The sequence below is a fragment of the Mytilus edulis genome, chromosome 8 (genome assembly GCF_963676685.1).
Source record: "Mytilus edulis chromosome 8, xbMytEdul2.2, whole genome shotgun sequence".
NCBI classification, from domain to species: domain Eukaryota; kingdom Metazoa; phylum Mollusca; class Bivalvia; order Mytilida; family Mytilidae; genus Mytilus; species Mytilus edulis.
The window spans coordinates 36,663,125-36,689,695 of NC_092351.1; the positions used below are offsets into that span (position 1 = coordinate 36,663,125).

General features: G+C 31.0%; 2 protein-coding genes across 4 annotated transcripts in view; one reads left to right on the forward strand and one right to left on the reverse strand.

Annotated features, from left to right (window-relative positions):
* LOC139486786 (ragulator complex protein LAMTOR1-like) overlaps window positions 1-26,571 on the forward strand; it is a 513,831-nt gene that overhangs the window by 453,852 nt on the left and 33,408 nt on the right. The gene's annotated exons all lie outside the window — the stretch shown is intronic.
* LOC139485480 (uncharacterized) lies at window positions 5,905-25,183 on the reverse strand. Of its 2 annotated transcripts, XM_071269991.1 has the most exons (11): window positions 24,419-25,183; window positions 22,802-22,954; window positions 21,101-21,301; window positions 19,930-20,058; window positions 19,027-19,203; window positions 17,180-17,275; window positions 13,142-13,279; window positions 9,504-9,729; window positions 8,247-8,339; window positions 7,234-7,329; window positions 5,905-6,479 (listed from the first exon to the last, which is right to left on the reverse strand). In XM_071269991.1, exons 1-11 carry the CDS (start codon window positions 25,129-25,131, stop codon window positions 6,174-6,176), a joined length of 2,328 nt encoding a protein of 775 aa, XP_071126092.1. In that variant the 5' UTR covers window positions 25,132-25,183; the 3' UTR covers window positions 5,905-6,173. The 2 variants fall into 2 exon arrangements, with proteins under 2 accessions (XP_071126092.1, XP_071126093.1); XM_071269992.1 differs by lacking the exon at window positions 17,180-17,275 and having other exon boundaries at window positions 6,063-6,479; window positions 24,419-25,163.

Genomic DNA, 26,571 nt, shown 5'->3' on the forward strand with positions numbered 1-26,571 from the left:
AACTGGTCAAAAATTTGAACAAACTGTTCAGCCAAAATGTGAAAGTGCAAAGTGATAAAATAAATCATACTTACAATCCTATAAGTCTGTAACTCCAATGTATTGATGTAATTCCTAAATCAGTCTATCAATCTGTATAGTTATATTACAGCCATTACCATACTAAAGGTGAACTGTTTTATTTTGAATTGCTATAAAAATGTCAAAACTAAGCTTTTATAGAGTTTTTCTTTCGAAAAGTATTCTATATTTATAAGTATCACACATTATGTGAATAAAAACATTTATCTACACAGAATTTGATGCGACAATTTGTTGTGTTGTTTTTTTTGTCATAATTTTCAAGATAACCCCTATTTTGATTTGAAATTTCTGAACTATCGTAGAAAAATTAATGCTCTTATTTAATTTCAACTAATTTCATCTTTTATTTTTTTCTTCAATAAAATAATGTGATATTTTTTACGACGATGAATGTGAACGAGAGAAAAAAAGGGTATCGTGATTAACATTTTTTATATCCCTTTTCATGTTTTTTTTATGAATCAAGCTTACTGTGTGTGTCAAATATGCATATATGTAATTAGTATCTTCCATGCATTACATTTCTAGCATTCCAATAGGTTTAATTATTATTTCCTTTCGGTGTATCTATCGAGATAAACAAACAGCATGTCTTCGATGTAAAATATTTGCGAACATTCGAGGAGTCTTACATTGACCAACATTTGGCCAAAAGTATAATTTCGATCCTTGTCAAGCAGAAAATAGCCCATAAAACATGTAAAAATAATCTTGGTTTGCGTTTAAACCCACTTCTTCTGTAGTAATATTAACTTGATGTAAAACATTGGAAAGCATAAACTTGTACCCGGCAATAGTCTTGTATTGCAATCCATTTTCAAACAGATGGTATTAAAATCTGCTACCTGATTTGAAGGTATGGCATTATGGGGATCAATTTCCCTTGTACAATATACTACAACAGGCCAGTAACAGTACTTCTTGATTTTGCACTATACTCTCTCTGATGTCCTTTCCTGCATAAAGTTGTAAGTAAATTTCTAGCTTCTTTTGAAAAGATCTCTGGTTGGAAATATTAATCGCTAAAAGACAAGCAGACAGACTGAATACCCCTGGGTCCGGATGAAAAACTTAAGACTTTGGTTGACAGAATATTATTCAACCATTGTATAAGGAGACTGTCTGTGAAATCTATCAAAAGTTGTAGTAATTCCGGAAACCAGTGTCTCCTGGGCCACAAAGGAACGCTATCAGGACAATCTGACACTGCAGATATATAGAAAGAGAAGACAAACGTTTGTTTAATTCTCCATGAATAAGATACAAATTTTAACTGTAGAATAATCTAAAATTAAACCTACTGACTCATCACTATTGTCATCTGGTAAATTATTTTTACAAATCTTAGCTAGTCTTTCAACTTTATTGGTGCATATACATTAGGCCACACCAATTTAATTTCTTGTTCTACGGATTTTTGGACTCCAAAATTTGGGGCGAGCGAGCGATTTGAAAATTTTAATAAAAAAATATTTAATTTGCAAATTTTTGAGGCGAAGCTTGAAAAGTAAAGGCGAGAGATTATAATTTTTTTTTTTGTAAACATAAAATAATAGGTTTTGACAATATTTAAACTTGATTTATCACTTGTACTTTGACATTTCTTTAATTTCTGAAGTATTTTTCCCTGTTCACCAAGAAATAATTAAATCTGGTCTATGTATGTGTGACTGACAATGAGACAATTCTCCATCCAAATCATAATCAGTTTGGGGGCAACCCCGTAATGTTATAAATATCCCTTTTACATGTTTTATGAGGGATCAATATAAGTTATAATATATTTGTTTGTACAAAAGGGCTCATATTTTCTCATAAAACTATATATCTATCTGGTATTAAATGGTCAAAACATGTCCAAGAATTTAGTAATATTCCTGGACTTTAAGGTTTATGTACCCTTCTGTAGCCATTTTTGTACGAACTTTTCAAACTTCAATTGTATCAAAACTACAGATATAATGAATAATAGAGATAGGCCATTTTGTAGATATTCCAAGGGGAAACTTGATGCAAAGCATTATTTTTCACTGTTCCAGTGCATTTAATAGAAAAAGAGGACTTTGTGGCAAATAAATCAAGATTTTTATAGAAAATCCACAGCCTTTATCCTTGTACTCTCATATTTGGCAATTTGATGACTGATAGATATAGGATTATTGCATGCAGTGCTAGCATTGATTTCCTTAAAACAAGTTTATAAATGTAGTTATTGGTTAAGACAAGTATAAATATTGCCAAAATCAAGTACACCTTTTAGGGTGCGCTCGACTTTAGTGACTCAGCACGAGGTGTTTTGGAATTTACAGGTTACTTAGAACTTCTTGTAAAAAATAAGCACTAGCACATCATAGAAAATCAAGTGAGTAATTTATGTTTCAAATTTTATAACAAAAATCTCTGTATTAAAGGCTGTGGATTTTCTATAAAAATCTTGATTTATTTGCCACAAAGTCCTCTTTTTCTATCAAATGCAACGAAACAGTAAAAAATAATGCTTTGCATCAAGTTTCCCCTTGGAACATGTACTAAATGGCCTATCTCTATTATTCATTATATCTGTAGTTTTGATACAATTGAGGTTTGAAAAATTCGTACAAAAATGGCTACAGAAGGGTACATAAACCTTAACCATGTTACCACATTTACTTTAACAGTTTAATATTATTCAAAATAAGTGGACCCCTCTTTAAGAAAAATTTGTTTAAAATATGATTTAACTCTCCTCTTTTTGAGTTCAAAATTCTAAGTGTTCAAAGGTTTTGTATAGAAGAACTATACAAATCCTTGGTATTTCTATTTTCTTTTCTACATCAGTAAAATGACTCCTTGTCTGAGGGAGGGTTGTTCTCAACCTGATAATAACACACAGGTCAAAGTACCGGCTTTTTACACAGGGCTTTGATACAGACCAAACAGCAAGCTATAAAGGACCCCAAAATTATTAGCGTACACAATTCGAACAGGAAAACCCACGATCTAATTTATATATCCAAACGGGAAAATACCAATAAACAACATCAACAAACGATAACTGCTGAACGACATGCTCCTGAATCAATCAGGACAGGTGCATAAACATGCAGCGGCTATGGATAGTTTTGTTTCGCCAGCATACAATATAATTGCAGTTGAAGGCAAATCCTTCAGAAGTTCTTTGTACTTTATTCTAACAACGATCATTTCTTGATAGGGAATATAAGTAAGGGGGAAAGAAACCAATTTTTTGTTCTTCACGGAAATACCCGCTGTTATAACTTTTTATCGGAGCACTCCAGGTTTCATGCTGAAACAAATATTCTCACAGATATTTACACAGTGTGGTGGGGTGCTTTTATGTTTAAAATCGTTATATACAGGTTAGACTGTGATAAATTTAACAAATGTTGATATCTTTTTATAATATTTAGTATCATTCTCTTACTGGCCAAACAAATCTCGTTTCTCTCGACGATTGTCTTCGAAACATATAAGCCTAAATGCGGTGCGTAAAGTGGCGTTAAAACACAAACAAATCAAAACAAATCTAAATATATTTCTGAGCGTTACAATTCTTGGACACACATAAAGGAGTAGGTCCGGTAAGGGCTGATTTCGGCCTCAATTTTCAGGTTCATCTAACGAAAGATTTTAGACACTTTTTAAACACTTAAGTGTCTATTTCAATTGATTCAATTAGTTTATGTGAAAGATTTTAACTTATAAAGTCATTAAAAACGCTCCGAGTCAAGCTTAAGTATGAAAAATTTATCAAATATGCCAAAAATCGTCACTTTTCAGATGGTTTTTGTCAAAAATGAAAGTGGCCGAATCCGTGTTCATCCTCAACCTTTATATACATTATGTATTATCATCAAATACAACTTACATTTCAATATTATGGATGAACACGAATGCGGCCACTTTCATTTAAGACGGAAACCGTCTAAAATTTAACTAAAATACTAAAATTGTGAAGATTTCAGTAATTTAGCATGACTTAATGATGCTAGTACTCGATATATGTGCATTGTATTGTTAAAAACAGCCCATATTTATGTAGCAGAAGCATTCTACTTTTCAATAAATATCTTAACGATTACATATTTACAATTTTCTAAAACTGCTTTATTTTGGGGCCAAAAAGGGGTCTTACCTAACCTACTCCTTTTCGTTTGAGTAAGGTTCGAACAAAATTAACGGTCTACACTTCTTCTGTACTAAGGACAGTTATCCATTCTCGTAAAATCGGTCTTCTGCATGGCTGACCCAGCCACCAGTATCAAGTTTTTTTCAATAAAATTATATGATTAACCGTATCAAAAGCTTTCTTTAAATCTAAAAAAAAAATAATATAACTCCGTTTATTTCTACTTTTTCTATATTTGTTAACCATTCATCTACTAATTTTGTAAGTGCAGTAGTGCACGAATGTTTAGGACTGACAACTGACTGTGTAGTATTCAAAAGGTCATTACTATTTAAATTTATATACTTCGGGTAACATTAACGTTAGTACCATATAATGTATATGCAACAATAAAGAGCTAAGATTTTTTTGAGAATAATTTGCCAGGTGACAAAAGTGATGAGTCAGTAGGTTTGATTCTAAAGTGAAAATTTTATCTTATTCATGGAGAATTCAACATCGTGAAAGTATATATTAGCTGCATTAATCAGAAACAGGGTTTTTCTTATTTGCTGAGCAGGGAAGTGGATATTTTGGGACTTACATTTATAACATTTCTAGCAGGATTCTGTTGATATATTGTGTCGATGAAGAGAAATAAAGATGGATTATGTATCTTTAAAGTAAAAACACAACTCATCAACGATATTAGGCTTATAAATTTCAAATACCTTCTTGTTGTTGATTTCCTTGTTGAACTAGGATTGGTGTAAACATGTGAAATGATAGGTATGGTTTGATCTCTGCAATAATCAGGTATTGTTTTTGAATAGATTTACGGTAGAAAATACTGCAAATATTGATAACATCAAAACACAAATTAGAGAACTGACTTAATTCACTTCATCATCTTTGGAAGCAGTAAACACGGGTTGGAATATATTGTGGTTAGTAATGTCTGGCATTATTTCAACCAATCTTTACTAAGTAGAATCTGTATTAATAATTGAAATGTTTACCTCATGCAATAGATAATTAATAGAATATGATACGATAGTAGACATACCATTGGCTCGAAAATAGAACAAATGTGTTACATAAATCTAATATATTGATACCACTGGGGCCATGACAAAAATATCTTTACCATTTATTATATCCTTGTAATTAAAAAACATTGGTGCGACTTCAGATGAAATTTGACTTGAATCAGACAAGGCTCTTAAGTGTTATTGGCCATTGCATAAATGACAGATAAGATAGACCACATGCCGGGAAAATATAAATGCATCTTTATTTATTTATGCATCCTAAAACAAAAAAGGATGAAGCGTAATAAATCCCAACTCTAGTCGTGAAATTTACAAAGTTTACATTTTCAACCTTATTTCTTATTATTTTAATAGATTTGATACTGTAGTTGAAATTTTCCTTTCAAAGATTTGACGTATATCATCATGAGTTACTTGATAGTTTTCTTGTTTATGGGTTTTTAAATGTAGCTGTATCATTTTTTATTTAAAAGGGGTATTAAGAGAAACTACAAAGGGGCATTAAAATATTAAATATTGGTATGGAACATTTCCATTAAAACATAAAACATTAATTATATTGCCGATGTCATGATATCAGTTTCTATACATATCTATTCCATTGAATGACCCAAAAAATAATAATTGAACACATGGTGTTTTTTGGCGACTGGGTGAAGTTTGAAATAAAAGAAAATGTAAAAATTATTTGAAACCTAAAAAGTGTCACTTTTACTAATATAAAGAATAAATTTTAAGAGAAAAATATAGAACAATGCAATTTAAATTAAAACACAAGACATTATAATTTTCTAGAGTTTTGTATTTTATTTCTCAGGTATACATTATTAAACATAGTAAAAGTACTAGGTAAATCTCTAATATATCAAATTCTTTATTATTTCAATTGTCAAAATAGCCGCTAAGAAATAGTTAACAATAAACAATATTTACTGCCAATAAGCTTGTACGACACCTTTGTACAGCAAGGGACCGTTTTCATGCAAATACAGTGCAGGCCAAACAACAAAACTGACTGAATCACCACTTTTCACAAACTCTTTGTATGTACTTTTATCAAACACTGTTCCTGGCTGAAGATCTTTATCTAGTTGCATCATCGGATCCTGTATTGCCATTGACCAACAAAGATTAATACACTTTTCAAAGAAAGCTGTTTTCAATAATGACGAAATAAGTTTCTCATTTTTATGTTCATATTCCCAGTCCTGAACCACCATTTCCTTTCCAATAACCTTTTAAAAGTAAATAACACAACATTGTACATTAAAACACATACAAGTATAAGAATAAATCGTCTCAGGTGTAACACCTTTACTTATCGTCTGATATAAAGTACTACCAAAAAGACTTAATTCTTTTACTTCAGTTTTTTTACGCTACATTTAAATCCTTCTCCCACCCAATCACTTTTGACCTATACTCTACTATTATTTTGAATTGTAAAATTATTCGAAAACAAAATGCGATAATGAACAGAGTTAATTGATAGTTATCAAAGGTTTTTTAAACATAAATAAATAATCAGTAAACTATAGTTCTTGCACCAATCGTATTAATCCATGAAATGATACAATTAATTTTGCTTTTTTTGCCTTTCATATTTGCTGATGGATTTTAACACTTTTCGAAAAGGTGATATTAAGAAATGTACAACTATCACGTATTAACCAATAATCTGTTTATTTATTCGATAGATTATTTCCCAACAGTTTACTGTGTTCTTTGTTGCTTCGTAATGCATTTAATTTCTCTTTTTAAAATCATCCGTACAAACATTACCATTTGAAATATCTAACAATTATTCAAAGAGAACGCTATATAAAATATACGAATAAACAAAAATGCAGATGTATTTCTTACTACATCTCAAAATTAATAACTTTGGAAAACAACAAAAAAGACAAAAACATTTCATTTTGCTCTTCATATAATATTCATTATAGTTTAGAAATTATCGTTTAGACATTGATTTTAAAAGTTTAATACCTGTTTTTCTAGGAAGAATTTTATGGTATTCTCTATGTTGTGTCTTCTTTTGTTAATAACTTCCCTACTTCCAGGGAATGACGAATATTTTTCATCCTACAAGAGAAATTTTTATATTTCATTTTTCAAATGAATGTACTAATACTTTAGAGAGATTAAAAATGAACTTCAATTTATTAAATGCCGTTCGCAAAAAAAAATTTCAATGAAAATGTGTGATCATTCACGTCATATGCATACATGTATCTATAAATGCCATTGATCACAAAATTATGTGAATGTTCACAACTAATGGCTTAACCTAAATTTCATATTAATTGATATATCTTGCAATAGTTATGTTATTATATTTGGTGCAAATTAAAGACAACAATACTTTGCAACTCGTTTGATGTGATTAAGATTAAACATACAAACAGGATATTGCATGATATCCAATCTAATGGGAGATTGCTGTGCATGGACAAATTAAGTGTCACCTGCAATACATGCCGACCCGCCATTCGAATTATCTTCAAAATGACAAAGTATCGAAAAGGCGACTTCTCTCGAATTTCAATATCTAAGACAAAAACTTGCCTTTTGAGAAAAGAGACATAATGTAATCTTACGGGCTAATGCTAGTTATTCTAGTAGGACAATTTTGAATCAGGAGCGACATTCAGTCATCATGTAAATAGTTATCAAAGGTACCAGAATTATAATTTAGTACGCCAGACGCACGTTTCGTCTACATAAGACTCATCAGTTACGCTAATATCAAAATATTTATCAAGCCAAACAAGTACAAAGTTGAAGAGCATTGAGGATCCAAAATAAAGAAGCACACACCTAATGTATCTTTTACACTATGGGGAATAAATTATATTATTGGTAAGATATCAGAAAATTTCGTGTTGATTTCAAGAAAATGATTTGAATCTGAATAAGACTTAATCAAAATACAAATATAAATGTCGCAAATCTTTGTTTTTCGTACTAAAAGTTCAATAACTGAACATTTGTAGCTTTACCGATTCAAAATCCAGATACAATGTTACTGCAATATTCTGTCCAATGTTGCAAAGCTGTTCTGTAGAAACTCTGACGCAATGCGTGTAACAGCACTGGAAAATGTAAGAAAAACGAAATCATTACTGTTATTTATATAAAAATAAAGAACCTGTGTCGCTCACCTGTTACTGTATTTACTGATGTCAGCCATCTTGGTTGGTAGGCGGGGTCATAAGACACATTTTTTATAAGATACCCTAGTAATGATTGTGGCCAAGTTTGGTTAAATTTGGTCCATAGTTTTAGAAAAGAAAATTTTTGTACAAGTTACAAAAATGACGAAAAAAGTTGTTCAATAGTGACTATAAAGGGCAATAACTCCTTAAGAGGTCCTCTGACAATTTTGGTCATTTGACTTATTTGTAGATCTTACTTTGCTGAACATTAATGCTGGTCACAGTTTGTCTCTATCTATTCTAGTATTCAAGATAATAACCAAAAACTGCAAAATTTCCTTAAAATAACCAGTTCAGGGGCAGCAACCCAACAACAGGTTGTCCGATTCGTCTGAAAATTTCAGGGCAGATAGATGTTGACCTGATCAACAATATTACCCGGTGAGATTTGCTCTAAATGCTTTGGTTTCAAAGATATAAGTCAAAGTATTCATTTTACCCCAGTGTTCTATTTATAACTTTGGCGGCCATTTTGGTTGGATGGCCAGGTCACCGTACATATTTTAAAACTAGATACCCAAAGGATGATTGTGGCCAAGTTTGGTTAAATTTGGCCCTGTAGTATCAGAGGAGAAGATTTTTGTAAAAGTTTGCGGGCGACGGACGCAGGACGACGGACGACGGACGCCAAGTGATGAGAAAAGCTCACTTGACCTTTCAGGTCAGGTGAGCTAAAAAGTTAACAACTAACGCGATTGACCTACAGAAACTTTTAAAATCAAAATCATTACGATTTAAAAATACCATGACGCTTAAAGCAAGAGAAACAGTTAAACGTATAAGCCACTATTGTCTACATAAGAACATGCATGTACCAAGTCAGGAATATGACAGCTGTTATCCATTATTCGTTTGTCGTTTGTCTAAGGATTTTTCGTTTTCAATTTTCCTCGGAGTTAAGTTTTTTGTGATTTTTCAGTCTCAGTAAAACCTTACGGGCCTGTTTACTATAACAAACTCAATTTGAATTAAGAGACTGAATGTATGAAAATTATAAATGTATAGGCTTAAGTTCTCATATAATATTTATTGATATAGTACCACTAGTAATCTGTGAAGATGGCGAATAACAATTTCTTCTATTTCTGATTTTGTCTTGTCAGGATGGTATTCCTGAACTGTATCGGTATATTTCATAGCATCTGTCCATTCGTTGTCATACAGCTCACCATACATTTCACCAATTTTCATTGGACGATTGGGATCTCCTAGATCTGTTATGGCTGGATTTCCCTTCGTCAACTTCTCTCCTGCTACACTACTCAACCTGATAGATGTACAATATTCGTTTTGTAAATGAAATAAACTAGAGGCTCCTGTGTCGCTCATTTCTATCTACTGTGTTTTTGGAAATCATATAAAATAAGGTAAAAATCATAATAAATAGTATAAGATATCCTACTAATGATTAAGGCCAAGTTTTGTTTAATTTCGCCCAGTAGTTAAATCAAAGCAGGTCATCCCATTGTAGTGTTTATGTAACAATAGTAACTGTAGATCCCGTAGTATTATTTAAATTAGTTTTTAAGTAATAACCATTTGAAATTGTTTTTTTTTTATTTTCCATTGAACTTCTATAGCAACCTCTATGTGTAATTTTGCCCATGGCGGCCATGTGGTCCGAGACCACAATTGTCGTCCCTTGATTTTCGTTGTTGACAAATATAGTCCCTAGTGTTAACAGTGGGTTACTTGCCATTTATTTTTATACCCCTTCCAAATTTATTTCTCTATGTTTAATGCCTCAAATTGTAAGTAGGGGGTGAAATTACACTGTAAACTTTGAAAAATTTGGGTCCAGAATTTGACAGGAAAGTAGTGATTTGGTCCAGCTGAAAAAGGTTAAAAATTAGCACTTCAGAAGCTGTCAAAAGATTTCAAGACACCCTAAACACAAAATTGTCCATATGTTGAGTTAGTGGCGAAGAACTTTTCTATAATTTTGATATAATTTGTCCCAAAAGTAGTACAACACACTGTAAAAATTTCATTGAGAAAGGTGGGATTTTTTTAATTTTCATTTATGTTCTAAAAGAAATGCACTACAAATTAATTGTGGTCTCGGACCATGTTGGTTGGAAGACAAGGTTATCAGATACATTTTTCAATCAAGATGTTCTATTGAAATTTGTGACTAATTTTATGCTATTTGGCCCTGTAGATTCAGTGAACACGACTTTTGTAAAAATTTACTTTAAAGGCCAATAACTTCTTAAAGGTTCAATTGACAATTGTGGCCGTATTGACTTATTTATAGATAGTATTTTGCTTAGCATTATTGATGTATACAGTTTATCTCTATCTATAATAATATTTACGATAGTAACCAAAAACTGCAAAATTTCCTTAATATTACCAATTCATGGGCAGCAACCCAACAACGAACGTGTGGTCTGATTTGTCTGAACATTTCAGAGCAGATAGATCTAAACTTGATGATCATTTATAACCCATGTCAGATTTGCTCTAAAATTTCAGAAATATAAGTCAAAAACTACATTTTAGCAGTACTTCTTTTTTATAACCATGTCGGCCATGATTGTTGGCAGTAGGGTCATCGGCATCATATTTATAACTAGATACTTAATAAGGAGTATGGCCAAGTTTGGTCAAATTTGTCTCAGCTATTTCAGAGTAGAAGATTTAAAAAAAAAAAGAGTAAACAAATTTACGAAAAGTATGTTGAAATTGACTTCAAAGGGCAATAACTCCTCAAGGGGTCAATTGACAAGTTTCATCATGCTTACTTATTTCGAAATGCTTACTTTGCTTTAATAACTGAAGAATTTTAACTAAAGATTTCAATTAAACATTAATACACGCCTGTTATTTTAGTATATCATGACAATTGATCGTGAAGGAATATAGGTAAAGTCGGTACCCCAAAACGTTTTAAATAACTAGCATTGAAGAATATACGATTAGAGAAAAAGGGGCCTAAGATACCAAGATGACAAACTCTTTTGACAAATAAGTTCGCAAAACATTACATAGAAAAATAAAAGAGAGGACAACAAAACGCCAACCAAACGGAATTGTAGCTAGAATATTTGGAACATATCTCTCGTCATTTTTGACACCAATATCACACAACCAGGATAGAGTTTGTAAAATTTTCAAAAGATGTCTACAAATTTACGATTTGAATCCTTTGCTTCAAACATATCAGACGAATGGATAACAACTGTCATATTCCTGACTTTGTACAGGCATTTTCCTATGTAAATATTAGAGGATTAAACCTGGTTTATAGCTTGCTAAACCTTTCATTGTATGACAGTCGCATCAAATTTCATTATCCTGGCAACGATGTGCGAACAAAACAAACAGACATAATAGATAAACATGTCAAAAATAGTGGTACAGCAGTCAACATTATGTTATAATCTAAATCACTATAAAACAAACAAATGTGTAACAAAGAAGCACAAAAAGGAATATAGACAAAGCACATAAGCAAAAATGAAAGACTAGAATACAGAATTGTCATACCACAATAAAACAATGACAGTATGTGATAGTACAGGACCAAGTCATATGAATCAAAGAAAGCGTATTATCTTGGAACAAATATCAATTTAAAAAATCAAGATATTTGTAAACAAAATAAGTTTTTGGATATGGTTTTACTATTTTACAGTATTTATAATTGTTATTTTAGACAAATTATGTTTCACGGTAGAGATTGAAATTTGGTTATAGAACAACTTTATGAAGCGTATCAATGAGAGCAGTACTATCTCTCAAAAGATATGTTCTTCGTACATTTTCAAAGATAGTTAACATAGAATGTAAAGAACAATAAAAAATGCATATGCAAGTTCATAATCAGTTGATGTAATACTTTGCATAGTATTTTTCTGAATATTCGAATTCGGAATACATTTCTGTGGAATACTTCATTGAAGCTTGATCGGTGATGTATTACTATAAAAGACATACTGAAGAATAAAACAATATTTAAAGGTTGTCAAAAACCAAATTTATAAAAATTAGGAGGTGTTGTGTCATTGCCAATGAGATTTTTTTCGAAAAGACCAAACAACAAAGAAAACTCTTTAGATAACTCGTTTTTCAGTTCTAACATTAGTTTTGACTATTAACCCGACATCACTGTGTTTGCATATTCACGTACCATGATACTGAACTTGAAGGGCACAACAAAGAAAAGAGGGATCGGTGTCAGCAAATGAGACAATACAAAATAAATAAGTTTAGTATGACGTCCATTATCACTGTACTAGTATACATATTTAAGGGGCCAGCTGAAGGACACCTACGGGTGCGGGAATTCTCGCTACATTGAAGACCCATTGGTGGCCTTCGACTGTTGTCTGCTCTATGGTCGGGTTGTTGTCGCTTTGACACATTCCCCATTTCCTTTCTCAATTTTAGGTCTAGTTCGATAACACGAAGTCAAAGTCAAAGTTTCCTACACCTATCTGGCTAAGCTTGATTAGCATCAACGATATGTCTCAGATTATATTTTTAACGTATATCATTTTATAAAATGTGCCAGAGAATCATTCATAATTGTGATTTCACAAAGATATGTATACGCTTATCTATAAAATATTTCAACACGGTAATTACAAAAACAAAGTTGAAATCAACAATTTGCAAATTCCTTAGCTACCACCTTGAATTAGTTTAATTGTAAGTAAGCTGCTTATGAATACCTTGTTTGGAGATCATCCTTTTCTTGCCTTAGAATACGAATTATGTCTTCTTTTTCTTTAATTGAAATTTTCAAACTCTTTTCTTTTGTCTCTGTTTTTCGCTGGTGTAACTCTATTTGACGAGAATACGAATCACACCTAAAAATAAATTCTAGCTTTTTATCGACTGTTTTGTATACTTGTAACTTTAATAATCTAATCCATTATTAGGAGTTAATCATGCATCTTAAAGGGAAACTTCGCAAAAAAATCAAAAATTGATATTATGTTCATTCTGTATAAAAATGCTCAAATTCATAGATATTAAAGTTTTATTCCGCTAGATAAGCGATCACCATCGATTTTAAATTTAGAGTATTAATTCTCTGCGTTCCGCCATTTTGTCCTTCTTTCCCGATTAATGAAACGATATGTCTATAAACCACAAAGAAACAAAACTACAGTAACCGATGTAGTCGTAATTGCATGTCGATATCTTGTCAATCGTACGGTTGTTTTATCCGACTAACTAACCATGGTCTGTTGTTTTTAAACTTGATATTGGAATTAGGTGAAAAGTCAAAGTTGAAATCATAAATAAGTGTTCCGTGAAAATTGTTTTCGAAAATCTAATTTGTTCATAATTCTTTAAAGTAATAAACCGTTTTCAAATAAATTTTTATCTTCCCTCTTCTGATCACCAGCATGGCTAAAGGTATTACTTCCAAAGGTATTGTGAGGGGTGTGAGGTGACACGTCCAGGTATTCAAGCGATTTCCTGTCGGGCTTGCAAGTTCACGCATCGTTTCACTTCTGCAGGTATTGATCAGTGTACACGGCTGATAACATTTAACTTTCCATTTTGAACTATCAGATGTATAATATACAACTCTGTCTTACTTGTCATTACCAAACTCATACGCTTGTTTATAAATAACATTTCTGGTGTAAAGAATATTATTCATAAAAATATAAATAATACCCAAAAAATAAGATTTGATGAAATTAAAATCTATTTAAATATTTTTTCCAAGGGTGAATTTGGGAAAATGTAATATATACTCATTGTCAAAAGTGAAGGACAGATTGGAACATACCAGAAATATTGATTTAAAAATATGTACGCACTTGCCGACGATTCGTTTATACGACTGGATAGAAAGTTACGGAACTATAGCGCAATTTAAAATATATACATGTATACATTGAACATAAGAAAAAAACATATATTTTGAATAAATAGGGGTAAAAGTGTTGTAAATAGACTAGTCCACGTATGCCAACAGTATGTAATCATCGAATGTCGATAGACTATTGTATACCAAAAGAAGAAGAAGAAGAGAACCAATTTGATTTAAATACAGGTCGATGTATAACTTTTGCTTTGGTACATTGAAGTTGTGGACATAGTAAAATCACAGATTTATATTTCAATAAGATTGTTCTCGAACAAAGGAAGGAATTCGTCATCACAATTGTTATATATGCCACTGGACGAACACTAATTATCCCGAAGGGATGTGAATATTTTGAGTATCAAAGTTTCAAATTAATTTCGGGACTTATTTTTTTTCTTGGTATTCAATAACAGAAAAAAGAATAAATTACTTGTCCGCTAAATAGGGGTATTCTTGTCAGATGAAAGACTTTTAGTTACATTTAAAAAAATAGGGAAATATGACATTAAAATGATTCTGTCTTTTTTTTAAACATCGTTAAAAAGATGTGTGTCTAAGGTGAACGCCACAAGAACCCTGTAATACTAGTACGAGAGTATTATAGCATGTACACATTTCTTCTCAATAATATGGTTGTATTGGAAATCTTTTCATACAGATTGACAACTCATTGTCCGATATGCATGTAATATTTGCCACATGACGCCCATAGTTCTTTCTACCATCATCATCTTATTCTTTGATATTGCTGTCAACATCGATGGTTCACACCCAAACAAAATGGGAGTAATGGACCTTCAGAGCTTCTCCGTGTTATACACTTGTGAAATATATAGACGAAATTTCTGTATTGAAATGAATATACATCTCACAAACAGGATTTTCAAATAAAGATTTTGAGTAATCACCTTACAAACCAATATAAACGTATGGCAAGATATAACCATGAAGGAATTTAGTTTTTGTCAGACACAAGAACTCATCACTATCATAAACGTATACGTATATATGCATACAATTTCAACTATCAAGAACAAGCGGTCGATGTCGATAGTCCGTTTTCTAACTGTTCGAGTTAGACATGTCACTTGTTCATTCTTGAAAGCCTTCATATTCCCCGTCTAACGATGGGAACTGTTTCTGATTGTGTTGACTATAAATGCTTGTATGTTAATTCTGTTGTTTATCTGTACAAGCGGTTGCATTTCCTCTCCTTTCCCAACAAACAAACGAACGAAACGCTACTAGTCTGCTTTCTCTGGAGCTCATCCCCAATGGCTCTTATACGTCAGGAAACTTACATGTATACTAATAATGATTGTTTCAAGAACAACGATGTATGGACAAACTATTCTAAATTCGTCAATATCAGTTATGCATGACTAAAATATAACTTTTATTACAACTACTGTATTACTTATTTGGATTAATGACGGCTATCATGTTCAACATTGCACAACTATTATCATAGAATTAAAAAAAAATCCTCAAAAATCCTTAAAAAAAATAATGCCTTAGCTTAGATAATTGGTATTTTTTCACAAAAAGTTCGTGTAAATGATTGTCAAATGAATTTAATTATGTAAGAATAAAATGTTAAAAAGAAACTAAAAAAAAAACCATGTATGTTGTATTTTTTTGTCAATTAAAAACTTTAAAATTGCAATAGTTTCATTAGCATTTAAACACAGCCAGATTTGAATACAAGTTAAGAAATTCCGGTAAAGTCAATGATATCAAACAGATGTACAATGGTATATCAAATTGGGTAATATTGCATTTAGTTTTTATTAAAGATTAAAACTACTATTTTTTACTTCATATTTGAATCTTTACGCCAATTGCCGCTAAGAAAGTAATCAAAAATTGTTTCCTTTTATTTTAATACATTTTCGGATTTACGAATCTGAATTTTATTTTCAATTAATTTACACAATTTAATTACTGAATCTTTATTCTCATCGTGTATTAAATCTTAGTGTATTAACATCGTGACATCATACTCTTTCTAATCCTTTCTGTATATCCTTTCCAAATAACAACATTTATACCTGTGTACGCTTGAACTCACACCTGCGGCTAAATAGCTACAAGGTAAACGAATTGACCTCAAGCCGAGAAATATACAGTGACCTTTACAAAATAATATACACACTCTGCTCACACATTAGTTGCATTGAAATGATTATCAAAACAATAACGGTAAATAGACAAGTAAATAGTAAAAATGTTCAATAAATATTTTATGAATAAAATCTCAACAATAATTAATTAAATTTATTCAAAAACATTTACTAGAGACAGAGACATATAATTTTATAGGAGTTTAATTCAATGAATACAAAACGGTATATGCATATTCATTTTCGTTCATTATTATATTGTGGTTAATAACTACGACCATTCGTCAGCTGTGCGCTTTTAATTACGTATATTGTCGATAAGCTATAAGAGTTAAACAGATTTTATTTTTTCCCAGAATTCAATAAATCGGGCTAATACGTCACGACCCACTCGAGAATTCAACCAAAAAAGTTACAAATACTTGATTTTCTCCGTTATTAGAATTAAGGAATATAAATTTAAAACTTTGCAAATGTGTTTTTTATGTTAAGATGAACATAATTAGATGATAAGTAAAAAATCGCGGAATAGAGTGGAAATATATCTATGGTTAAAGTTTCATTGTTGGAGAGAATAACATAATATTTGCTTGAAGAGCGCTCTGTTCATTTTATCAAATACAAATTAAAGACAATACGTATATGAGTTTGAATATCCCTCTGGTATCTTTCGTATCCCTTTTTATATGCAATATATACTCAAAGGAACTGTATTGCTCTGAAAAAAATGACATTGCGTTTCTGAAGTAGTATTATACCTAAGCTGAAGATTCTGATTTTCTTTTTTTATTTCAATGACTGAGTTATCCATGGCTATCTTCAATCTCGTTAGTTCGTCTTGGTTTTTTGATAGCCTGAAAAATCGGAAGTCTTATTATATATAGAATGTGTTATTCTTTGAAAACCGAAATCCCTAAATAGTTTTTTATACGCCCGTCAAAATTTTGACGGGACGTATTATGGTATACAAATGTCCGGTGTCCGTCCGTCTGTCCGTCTGTCTGTCCGTCCGTCCGTCTATCCGTCTGTCCGTCTGTCCGGCGTAAACATGTCGCACCGTAACTTGAGAACGACTTATCCAAATTTCATGAAACTTAATATAGTTGTTTCTTATGATGATCAAATGATCTGTATACTTTTTGGTGAAAATAAGATTTAAACTTTTTGAGTTACGGCACTTTATGACTAAAACAGGGGGGTGTTTTTTTCACATGTCGCACTGTATCTCAAAAACGATTCTTGATTATGACTTAGAATTTTAAACACTTCTTAGTTATATTAATCTCAATATCTGTATACTTTTTGGTGATGATTTAAAATTTCATTTTTGAGTTATTGAGTATTTTGTAAAAAAGGGGGAGGGTTTTTTTACATGTCGCGCCATATCTCAAAAACGATTTATGATTATTGCTTAAAAATTTACACATGATTTTGTTATATTAATCTAAAGATCTGTATTCTTTTTGTGATGATTCAAAATTTCATTTTTGAGTTATTAGTATTTTGTAAAAAAGGGGGACTTTTTTTTACATGTACCGTATTTCAAAAACGATTTATGATTATTGCTTAAAACTTTACACACTTCTTTGTTATATTAATCTAATCTAAAGATCTTTATACTTTTTGGTGATGATCCAAAATTTTATTTTTGAGTTATTGAGTATTTTGTAAAACAGGGGAGGTTTTTTTTTACATGTCTCGCCGTATCTCAAAAATAATTTATGATTATTGCTTTAAACTTTACACACTTCTTTGTTATATTAATCTAAAGATCTGTATACTTTTTGGTTTTGATTTAAAATTTTATTTTTGTAATATTTAGTTTTTTGTAAAAAAAAAAACAGGGTGGGGGGTTTCACATGTCCCGCCGTGTCTCAAAAACAATATATGGTTATTGCTTAAAACTTTCTCAGAAACTATTTATGATTATTGCATAAGACTTCCACACAAGATGTCGGGCGTATTATGCCCTCATGGCGCAGCTGTTTATTACCTTACTTGAACCTCGGTCTCTTGTTTTGAATTTCTAAAGCAAAATTGTAAGTTTGGTGATAAGATTTTTTCTACCAATGGAAACGATATTGAGAGAAACTGGTCAATGACCTTGAACTTGTTACTCCTACGGATCCTCTATCCGCGTTTACTGTTTATTTCAAATAGGAAAAACAAGTCTTCAGTCTGAATGTCATGTGACGATAAATTTTATATAATTATATTAAAACATTAAAAATCAAAACTAAATCAAAACTAAATCACAATACAGATGTATTTTATGTCTATAATATGAAAACAAGGAGATGTGACTAATGTACTTTGATGAATGAGAGTCCAAATGACGTCGATTTGGACAACTGTGTATTACCTTCAACAGAAACCAAACAAATACTATATAAACTTAGCTAGCTATAAAAAGACATAATTGTGAAAAATTGTAGGTAATACCACCATTATGTTCTCCTATAAACTTCAGGGAAAAAAACCAAATGGGAAAATTTACCAGATACGAAAAAAAGAGAAACTTGATATGAATAATATTCTATCAAGTCTAGTCCCTCGAATATAAAACAATAAGTTAAAAACAAGTTGTGTTGATTTATGTAATTACCTTTGTTGTAAATCCTGATTTTGTCTTTTTAATGAGTCGACCTCATCTTTGTGGTTCGTCACTTTCTGATATGACTCCATTTTTAGATAATCCAAGTTCTTGGCTAACACACTGTTGTCTTCTTTTAATTGGGCCATTTTCTGTCCTGTTGATTCTATTTCGCATTTATATAATTTGCTATTTGAAAAAGAAAAGTTTATTCAGGTCATGTTATAAGTACCTACATGTATATATATTTGTAAAGGTTATACATCTATCAAAATAATTTTGAATGAAGCCATTGGTAAATGCCAGGTGAGTTAATTGTATAAGAAAAGATATTACAATGTTGTTCCACTGAATTTGCGACTGGAAAACATTTTGTTTTTCTTGTAGTGTCTTTGAGAATGTTAGCATACATATAACATATAGACTACTGTCACAAAATGTCTTCCTTTTTAAATCTCACTGTATTATCATGATTATCACTTTGCGGTTAATTTTTAAAGATTTTTAAAGTGTTGATTGTTACATTATAAATAGGCAAAAAAAATGAATATATTGAAATGTGACTAAATCGTTAGGATTTCAACCAAATTAATGCGTAGGAAATATAGAACGCTGGCGTCGACAAACTAAATATTCCAGCTTAATATGTAAACATAATGGAAAAACATTTTTGTCGATACATGCGCTCTATGTTTCCTTATCTAAACATAAATGGAATTTACCCGTTCTCGTTGAATTTCGTAAAAACAACAAATTGGAGCCATTTTATAATCAAACCTACTTCATTGCATTATAAAGTATAATAAAAAAGTAAACTTCAACATAAATCATCATCTTGTAAAATCAACTTTGTATTTCTACATTCCTGTTCTTATACAGAATACGAAATAATACATTCATGATTATTCAACATACATATGTTCTTCTTTTCTGTTTAGTTGTGTCTGAAATTGATCTTCTTGTTCTTTTGCTCTTTTATTCATATCGTCTGTCCATTTTGCATAGCGAAGACTTAATTCCTGTTGTTCTTTTTCTAGTTGTAAACTTAAAAATACAATATTGTAAATCCATCACCAGTAACAAAAAATTGGTTCAAATGGAAATGGAGGGTTATGGTGTATAAATTCATAATATTAAACTCTCTAAATATTCATGTCAAAATCAATAGCAAAGAAACATTGTTTATATTTGAGTCCTGTAATAAATATTTACAATTTCATGCTATAAAAACAAATTATAATCATCTTATATTTTATTTTAAAAAGTAATAAATAATCATAAACGGCATGTCAAATAGGGCAATACTCGATTCTTCTAATTTGTATGCAAACATTTTTAATTTTTAATCCATAATTTTGTTATAATTTGTTTTGTATATTTGTCTATTTATATTCTAATGGACCCCCGTACAGTTCCAATGAAAAAATCATACCTACATTTGCCCTGGTATACCGTGCGGAGCTTAAAAACCAGTCAATAAGGTCGTTAAACACTTCCATCATCTGGTATAACAATTCTCGACAATTTATTCAAATCGACGTAAAAAAGTACTTTTCCTTATTGTTGATCTCTTTGAGAATAATTAAACTAATAATTCAATTTTTTTTTTAGAACATCCATATTCCCTTTTCCCTCTAGGCCTACGATGTAAAAACTTAACTCAGTACTCGAAGTGCAAAACTGTGCTCGAGACATAAGCATCCAGTAAATTGATTGGTAGAATTCAGAGTCGGAGAACGGCATTCGTACTCCACATCTTTACGACAGTTCAGTCTATGTGGTCAACTTTAAAAATTTCCTGTTTACAAAACTTTGAATTTTTCGAAAAACTAAGGATTTACTTATCCCAGGCATAGATTACCTTAGCCGTACTTGGCACAATTTTTTGGAAATTTTGGATCCTCAATGCTCCTCAAGTTTGTACTAGTTTGGCTTTATAAATATTTTGATATGAGCGTCACTGATGAGTCTTATGTAGACGAAACGCGCGTCTGGCGTACTAAATTATAATCTTGGTACCTTTGGTAACTATTGTGGATGGATACACAAATAAATATTTAGTATTTGTTTTAATAACCTCACATACCAACTTTTCCTTGTTTCAAAGAGAACTTTAAGAATCTCTTGACCTTTTTCTATGTAGAAACTTTTTTCATCGTTGACACCTTTTCTTGTTGATATAGCTCGCTCATAGTCTTCAAAGGAATTTGTATCAGCGTTACTTGAAAACTTGTGTATAATATTGATTAAATAATGCAACTGTTTCAGTTGGTCCTTTTCTTGAATTCTATAAAAAAAAAATGGTTTTAATTATATTTCCCAAACAATGACTACATAATGAAGAGCATAAAATAACCTTTCATATCTAATCTTTCTATGAAATTTAACACTTTGTCTCGTTGGTTATGTTTTTCATTACTACACAGTTAAAATAGCTACAGACGTATTATATTGTGGGTATTTGACCTGTAGCAAACTATACTTGTGGACAGTTGTCTCATTGGCAATCATACCACATCTTCTTTTTTATATACACTACTTTCTTGAAGTGAGAAAACTAAATGATCTTTTGTAGGAAAAATATATTATTCATAATATTTCTTAAACCTCCCTGTAAGTAGTAAGGACAAGGTCAAGCAGTCCTGGTGATTAAATATTCAATTAACGTTGATCTGTGTCTTATGGTCAATGACATTGTATTTAGATTACAAACTTTTGGTGAAATATAACTTATAATTTCAAAGAAACAACAGAAAAACGGATTGATAGACATTTGCATCAATTGTATCCAACTTCGAGGTGAAGGTATAAAAAAGCAAATGTTAGATATTTAGGCTGAGCACATGTGCGGCAACTGCCATTTTAGAATAAATAAACAGTTATCACAGAGATATGACTTAGCTTTTCGGTAATTTTGATTATGCAAATGTTGAAAAAATTAAAATAGCAACACTTTAACATGTAAGATGCAAATATTCAAAGTCAATGAACCATGCCTGAAAGTACTTAGCTAAACGATTTCCATGAAAATGCTTAGTTACAAACTAATACATTAAAAGTAAGCAACAATTTCAAAGACAATAGACCATGAATGGGGGCAGGGCCAAATAGTCTCCATGGAAATGAGATATGCCAATGATTATACAAATGCATACTAAATATCATTGACCTACAACTTGTGGTTCCCCATAAACTGACATAATCACAAACTAATACATGAAAACTAAACAAAAGTTTTAAAGTCAATAGACAATGACTGAGGGGGCGGGGCCAAATAATCTCTATGGAAATGAGATATGCCAATGCTTATACATTTTTATTTATCAACTGCATATCAGGCCAATATTCATTAACTTACCACTAGTGGTTCCCCATAAACTGATCTAATCAAAAACTAATACATGAAAAGTAAGTAAAAATTTTAAAGTCAATAGACCATGACTGAAGGGGCGGGGCCAAATAATCAACAAGGTAATGAGATGTACCAATATTGATACAACTGCATACCAATATCTTTGACTTACAACTAGTGGTTCACCATACACTAGACCTAATCACAAACTAATACATTGCTGACGCCGCCGTCGTCGTCGTCGTCGCCGACGCAGGAAACAGCATACCTATGTCTCGCTTTTTGACTACGTCAAGCGAGACAAAAAGGCCAACAAAGTTTAGCACTGTAAATGCTTAAATTGAAAAGCTTTCGGTAATTTTTGTGGATAATTGTCTCAATAGTAATAAAACCACATTTTCTTATTTTATATTACTCATTATGCCCATAGTTTACTCTGTTTTTCTAGATGTTGGTTCTTGATGACATTTTGTTTCTCTTTGGGATTCCTGGATATTGATATTTGATAACTGTAATGATAATTTGTCAACTTCTTCCTCATATGATTTATTTTCTTCTCGAACTACCTCATTTTCATTTTCTTGATTTCTATGAAATATAAAAGTCATACATTTATCAGTATCTAATTTTATCACAATATATATAAGAAGATGTGGTATGAGTGCCAATGAGACAACTCTTATTCCAAGTCACAATTTGTAAAAGTTAACCGGTATAGTTCAAAGTACGGTCTTCAACACGGAGCCTTAGCTCACACCGAACAGCAAGCTATAAAGGGCCCAAAAAATAGCTAGTGTAAAACCATTCAAACGGGAAAAACAACGGTCTAAATAAAGGCAACAGTAGTATACCGCACTTCGAAAGTCATAGATTAGTCTATATAAAAAATGAGAAACGAGACAATCTACATATTAGTTTATTTGAAAATTCCTTTACCATTCGATTTATTTCTGTGCGATTGTGACATATTCAAAAGATAAATCAGTGGTAAATATGCTCTAATGACTGGCTGCTGAAAGATACTTTTCTCAAATATAAATAGAGTTTTTATTTTTATTTTCTTTAAAAGGCGCAAGTGTCCAACTAACTTCGATAAATAAACTGATGCGATTCTTTTCGTTTGGATAACACAAAAATTTGACTGATATAAATATTCATATATATAAATTTTCCTTTTTTTTACATGTGTAATTGACTTTGGTACTGTTTGAACTGATTTCCAGTTCGTTTATTCCCGCGTTGGTCATGGTTCTTCGAACTAGTGCAAATCATCTCCAACATGACAACTCATGTGACCATAAAGAAACTTTGAATTAAAATTGCAACATTAAGCTCAAACAGAAAGGGTCAGTTGAACCAATTGCAGGTCAGTTGAACCAATTGTGTAATGCACATTACGTTACAGTTTAAAAATTATCACACTTACCGCTATCTTGGTGATTTGTTTTTTTGAATAATCAAGCTAGATATACTTCAAAATTTACCTTAAGGAACTTTCTTAACATAAATCAAATGTAAACGGAAATACGTACTGTATTTAGATATTTCAGTTTTACATGGGAAACTCCACACTAAAATTTAATACAAAAAATTGAAGATTTTTTTGTTCCCTCATGTTAATTTTCCTTTTTTTGGATGGTGATGAATTCATCACATCTTCTTTTTGATAATGAGACAAATTAAAATTTTATTGAGTATCCAATTCTAACAACTGCTGATATTTTTCTTAATGCAAAAGTATCTAAACAGCCACCTTCATCTCAAATAATTAAAAAAATTAGTAAAAGGTATTATTGTAAAACAATTATGAAATAACGGTTGAATGTTATGCTGACTGCATACAGAAACGAAACATTATATTCCGAGCACTCTTTGGAAATTTTTCATATGAATTAAACAGGATTTTGCTCAATATCGCAACAATTAAAATCGTATTTTAGATTCACGCAATAATTTCTGAATTAATGCTATCATCAGTATAATTGATCTATTTGGCTACATTTATTATGATTCCAGAGTACCCAATTGATAAAAAATAAAGACTAAGCTTACATGTCCGCAATGAGTTTGCCGAATAAATTGCTAACATCAAACGAATTTCCAACTCCAGGGCGAAACTGCAGCTTTTGTAACAAACATGGACCAGGTTCCATAATTTCAAACTCTTTTTTTGCGTGCTTTATTTTCAACCACGACTTCAAAAATGTCCATACATTACTACTTTCAAGGTTTCTGAAACACGTATTCGCTGTTGTTAGAAGTGTTTCTCTTTCTTGACAGTTGTCTTGTAGTTGATCAATCTTACCATCAACAATAGAAACCAAGGACTGTTTTGTTCTTAAGATATGATAAGTCAATTTATTTCCTTCGTTTTCGATCTGTTGCTTTATTAAATTTAGTGCATTTATTTTACTTGAACACATTTCATCGTAACTGTTGAATTGGCCACAAAGAACATCTAAATCATCTTTTATGGTAAGTAAATCTCTTTTAATGTTGTTCTGGAACACTTTGACAGGAAGGGTTATATGTTTTGAATGATTTTCACATTCTATGCAGGTTATTTCAGAACATTCACTACAGTACCCACTGATAATAATATCGTGTAAAGCACATTTACAGCTATCAGAAACGGATCCAAGAACAGAACATGATTTATTTTGATGGTCTGGTAGACAGTCACAACACAACTTGCGACCACAATACTCACATAGATCTACAATCCTATATAATTCACAAACAACACAGTCGTCAATATTCGACATTATATTTTTAATCTGTGTACGCCTTCTTATATTTTACTTCCTGTTTTAAAGTGAAAATAAATTTATCGGAAAATAGGAAGTAGCTATATATAGCTGTAATTATCTATAGTGTCTGACAGAATTGAAAAGCGTTAAAAAATTACAACTAATAGGCGGATCGTGGGAAAAATTTGGTTGATTATATAGGAAATCACTAATGCATGACTGGAGTGGGCCCTCCCTTAGGTCAGTCAGCGGGACCCCCTTAGGAAAAGTTCTGGATCCGCCACTGCAACTCATCGCCAAAAAAAGGAATATATTGTTTTTAACATGATAACTTTATTCCTATCTTGTTAGACTGATCTTTTAAACATATGATATACACATATTAATTTCAAATGAAACGATATTACTGGAATCAAGCAAATAAATGCGTAACATTTATAATCTGGGTTATACATGCATATAGATATGTAAATTTTGAAAGGTACTAGATACTATTATGGCAAGCCAATTTACTATTTATTCTAACTTCAAGATATCTAATATACTTTATAAGATATCTCATATAGTTTATAAGATATCTTATATAGTTTATAAGATATCTTATATAGTTTATAAGATATCTCATATAATTTTTCTTTATAAGATATCTTATAAACTATATAAGATATCTTATAAACTATATAAGATATCTTATAAACTATATGAGATATCTTATAAAGTATATAAAATATCTTATATAGAATGAAATTCAAAACAGTGTGGCTGTGGCCATTGATTGACACATTAAATTCATCCATTGACTGGGACAATTTAGGTGAACGTTTGTATGTGACGACCACTGCTCACTGTGTACTTTTTAAAAACACTTAAACTATGGGGTCACCAAAGGTTCTTAACACCTTAATAAAGTAATTCGAAAAATTAATCGAAATAACACGATGTTTTGATTTATATCAATTATATAAATCAAAACATAAAGGTTATTCCTGATTAATTTTTCGAACTATTTTATAATTAAAGGCGCTAAGAACCCTTTGGTGACCCCACAGTTTAAATGTCTATCGTAGGTACGTCGTGAACAGTGGTCGTTACATACAAACGTTCACGTAAATTGTCCCAGTCAATGGATGAATTTAATCTGTCAATCAATGGCCACAGCCACACTGTTTTGAATTTCATTCTAAAAATATTTATAAGATATCTTATATACTTTATAAGATATCTTATATAGTTTAAAAGATATCTTATAAAGAAAATTATATGAGATATCTTATATACTTTATAAGATATCTTATATACTTTATAAGATATCTTATAAACGCGACTTCAACCATTATTTTTAAAGAACAAAGGCTCCCTACATCAGAACCGCAGAAAATTAAAAATTATGATTAAATGCGGTTCCTTCAACCAACATATGTAATATAATTATAATTAAAAATGCGGTTCCTTCAA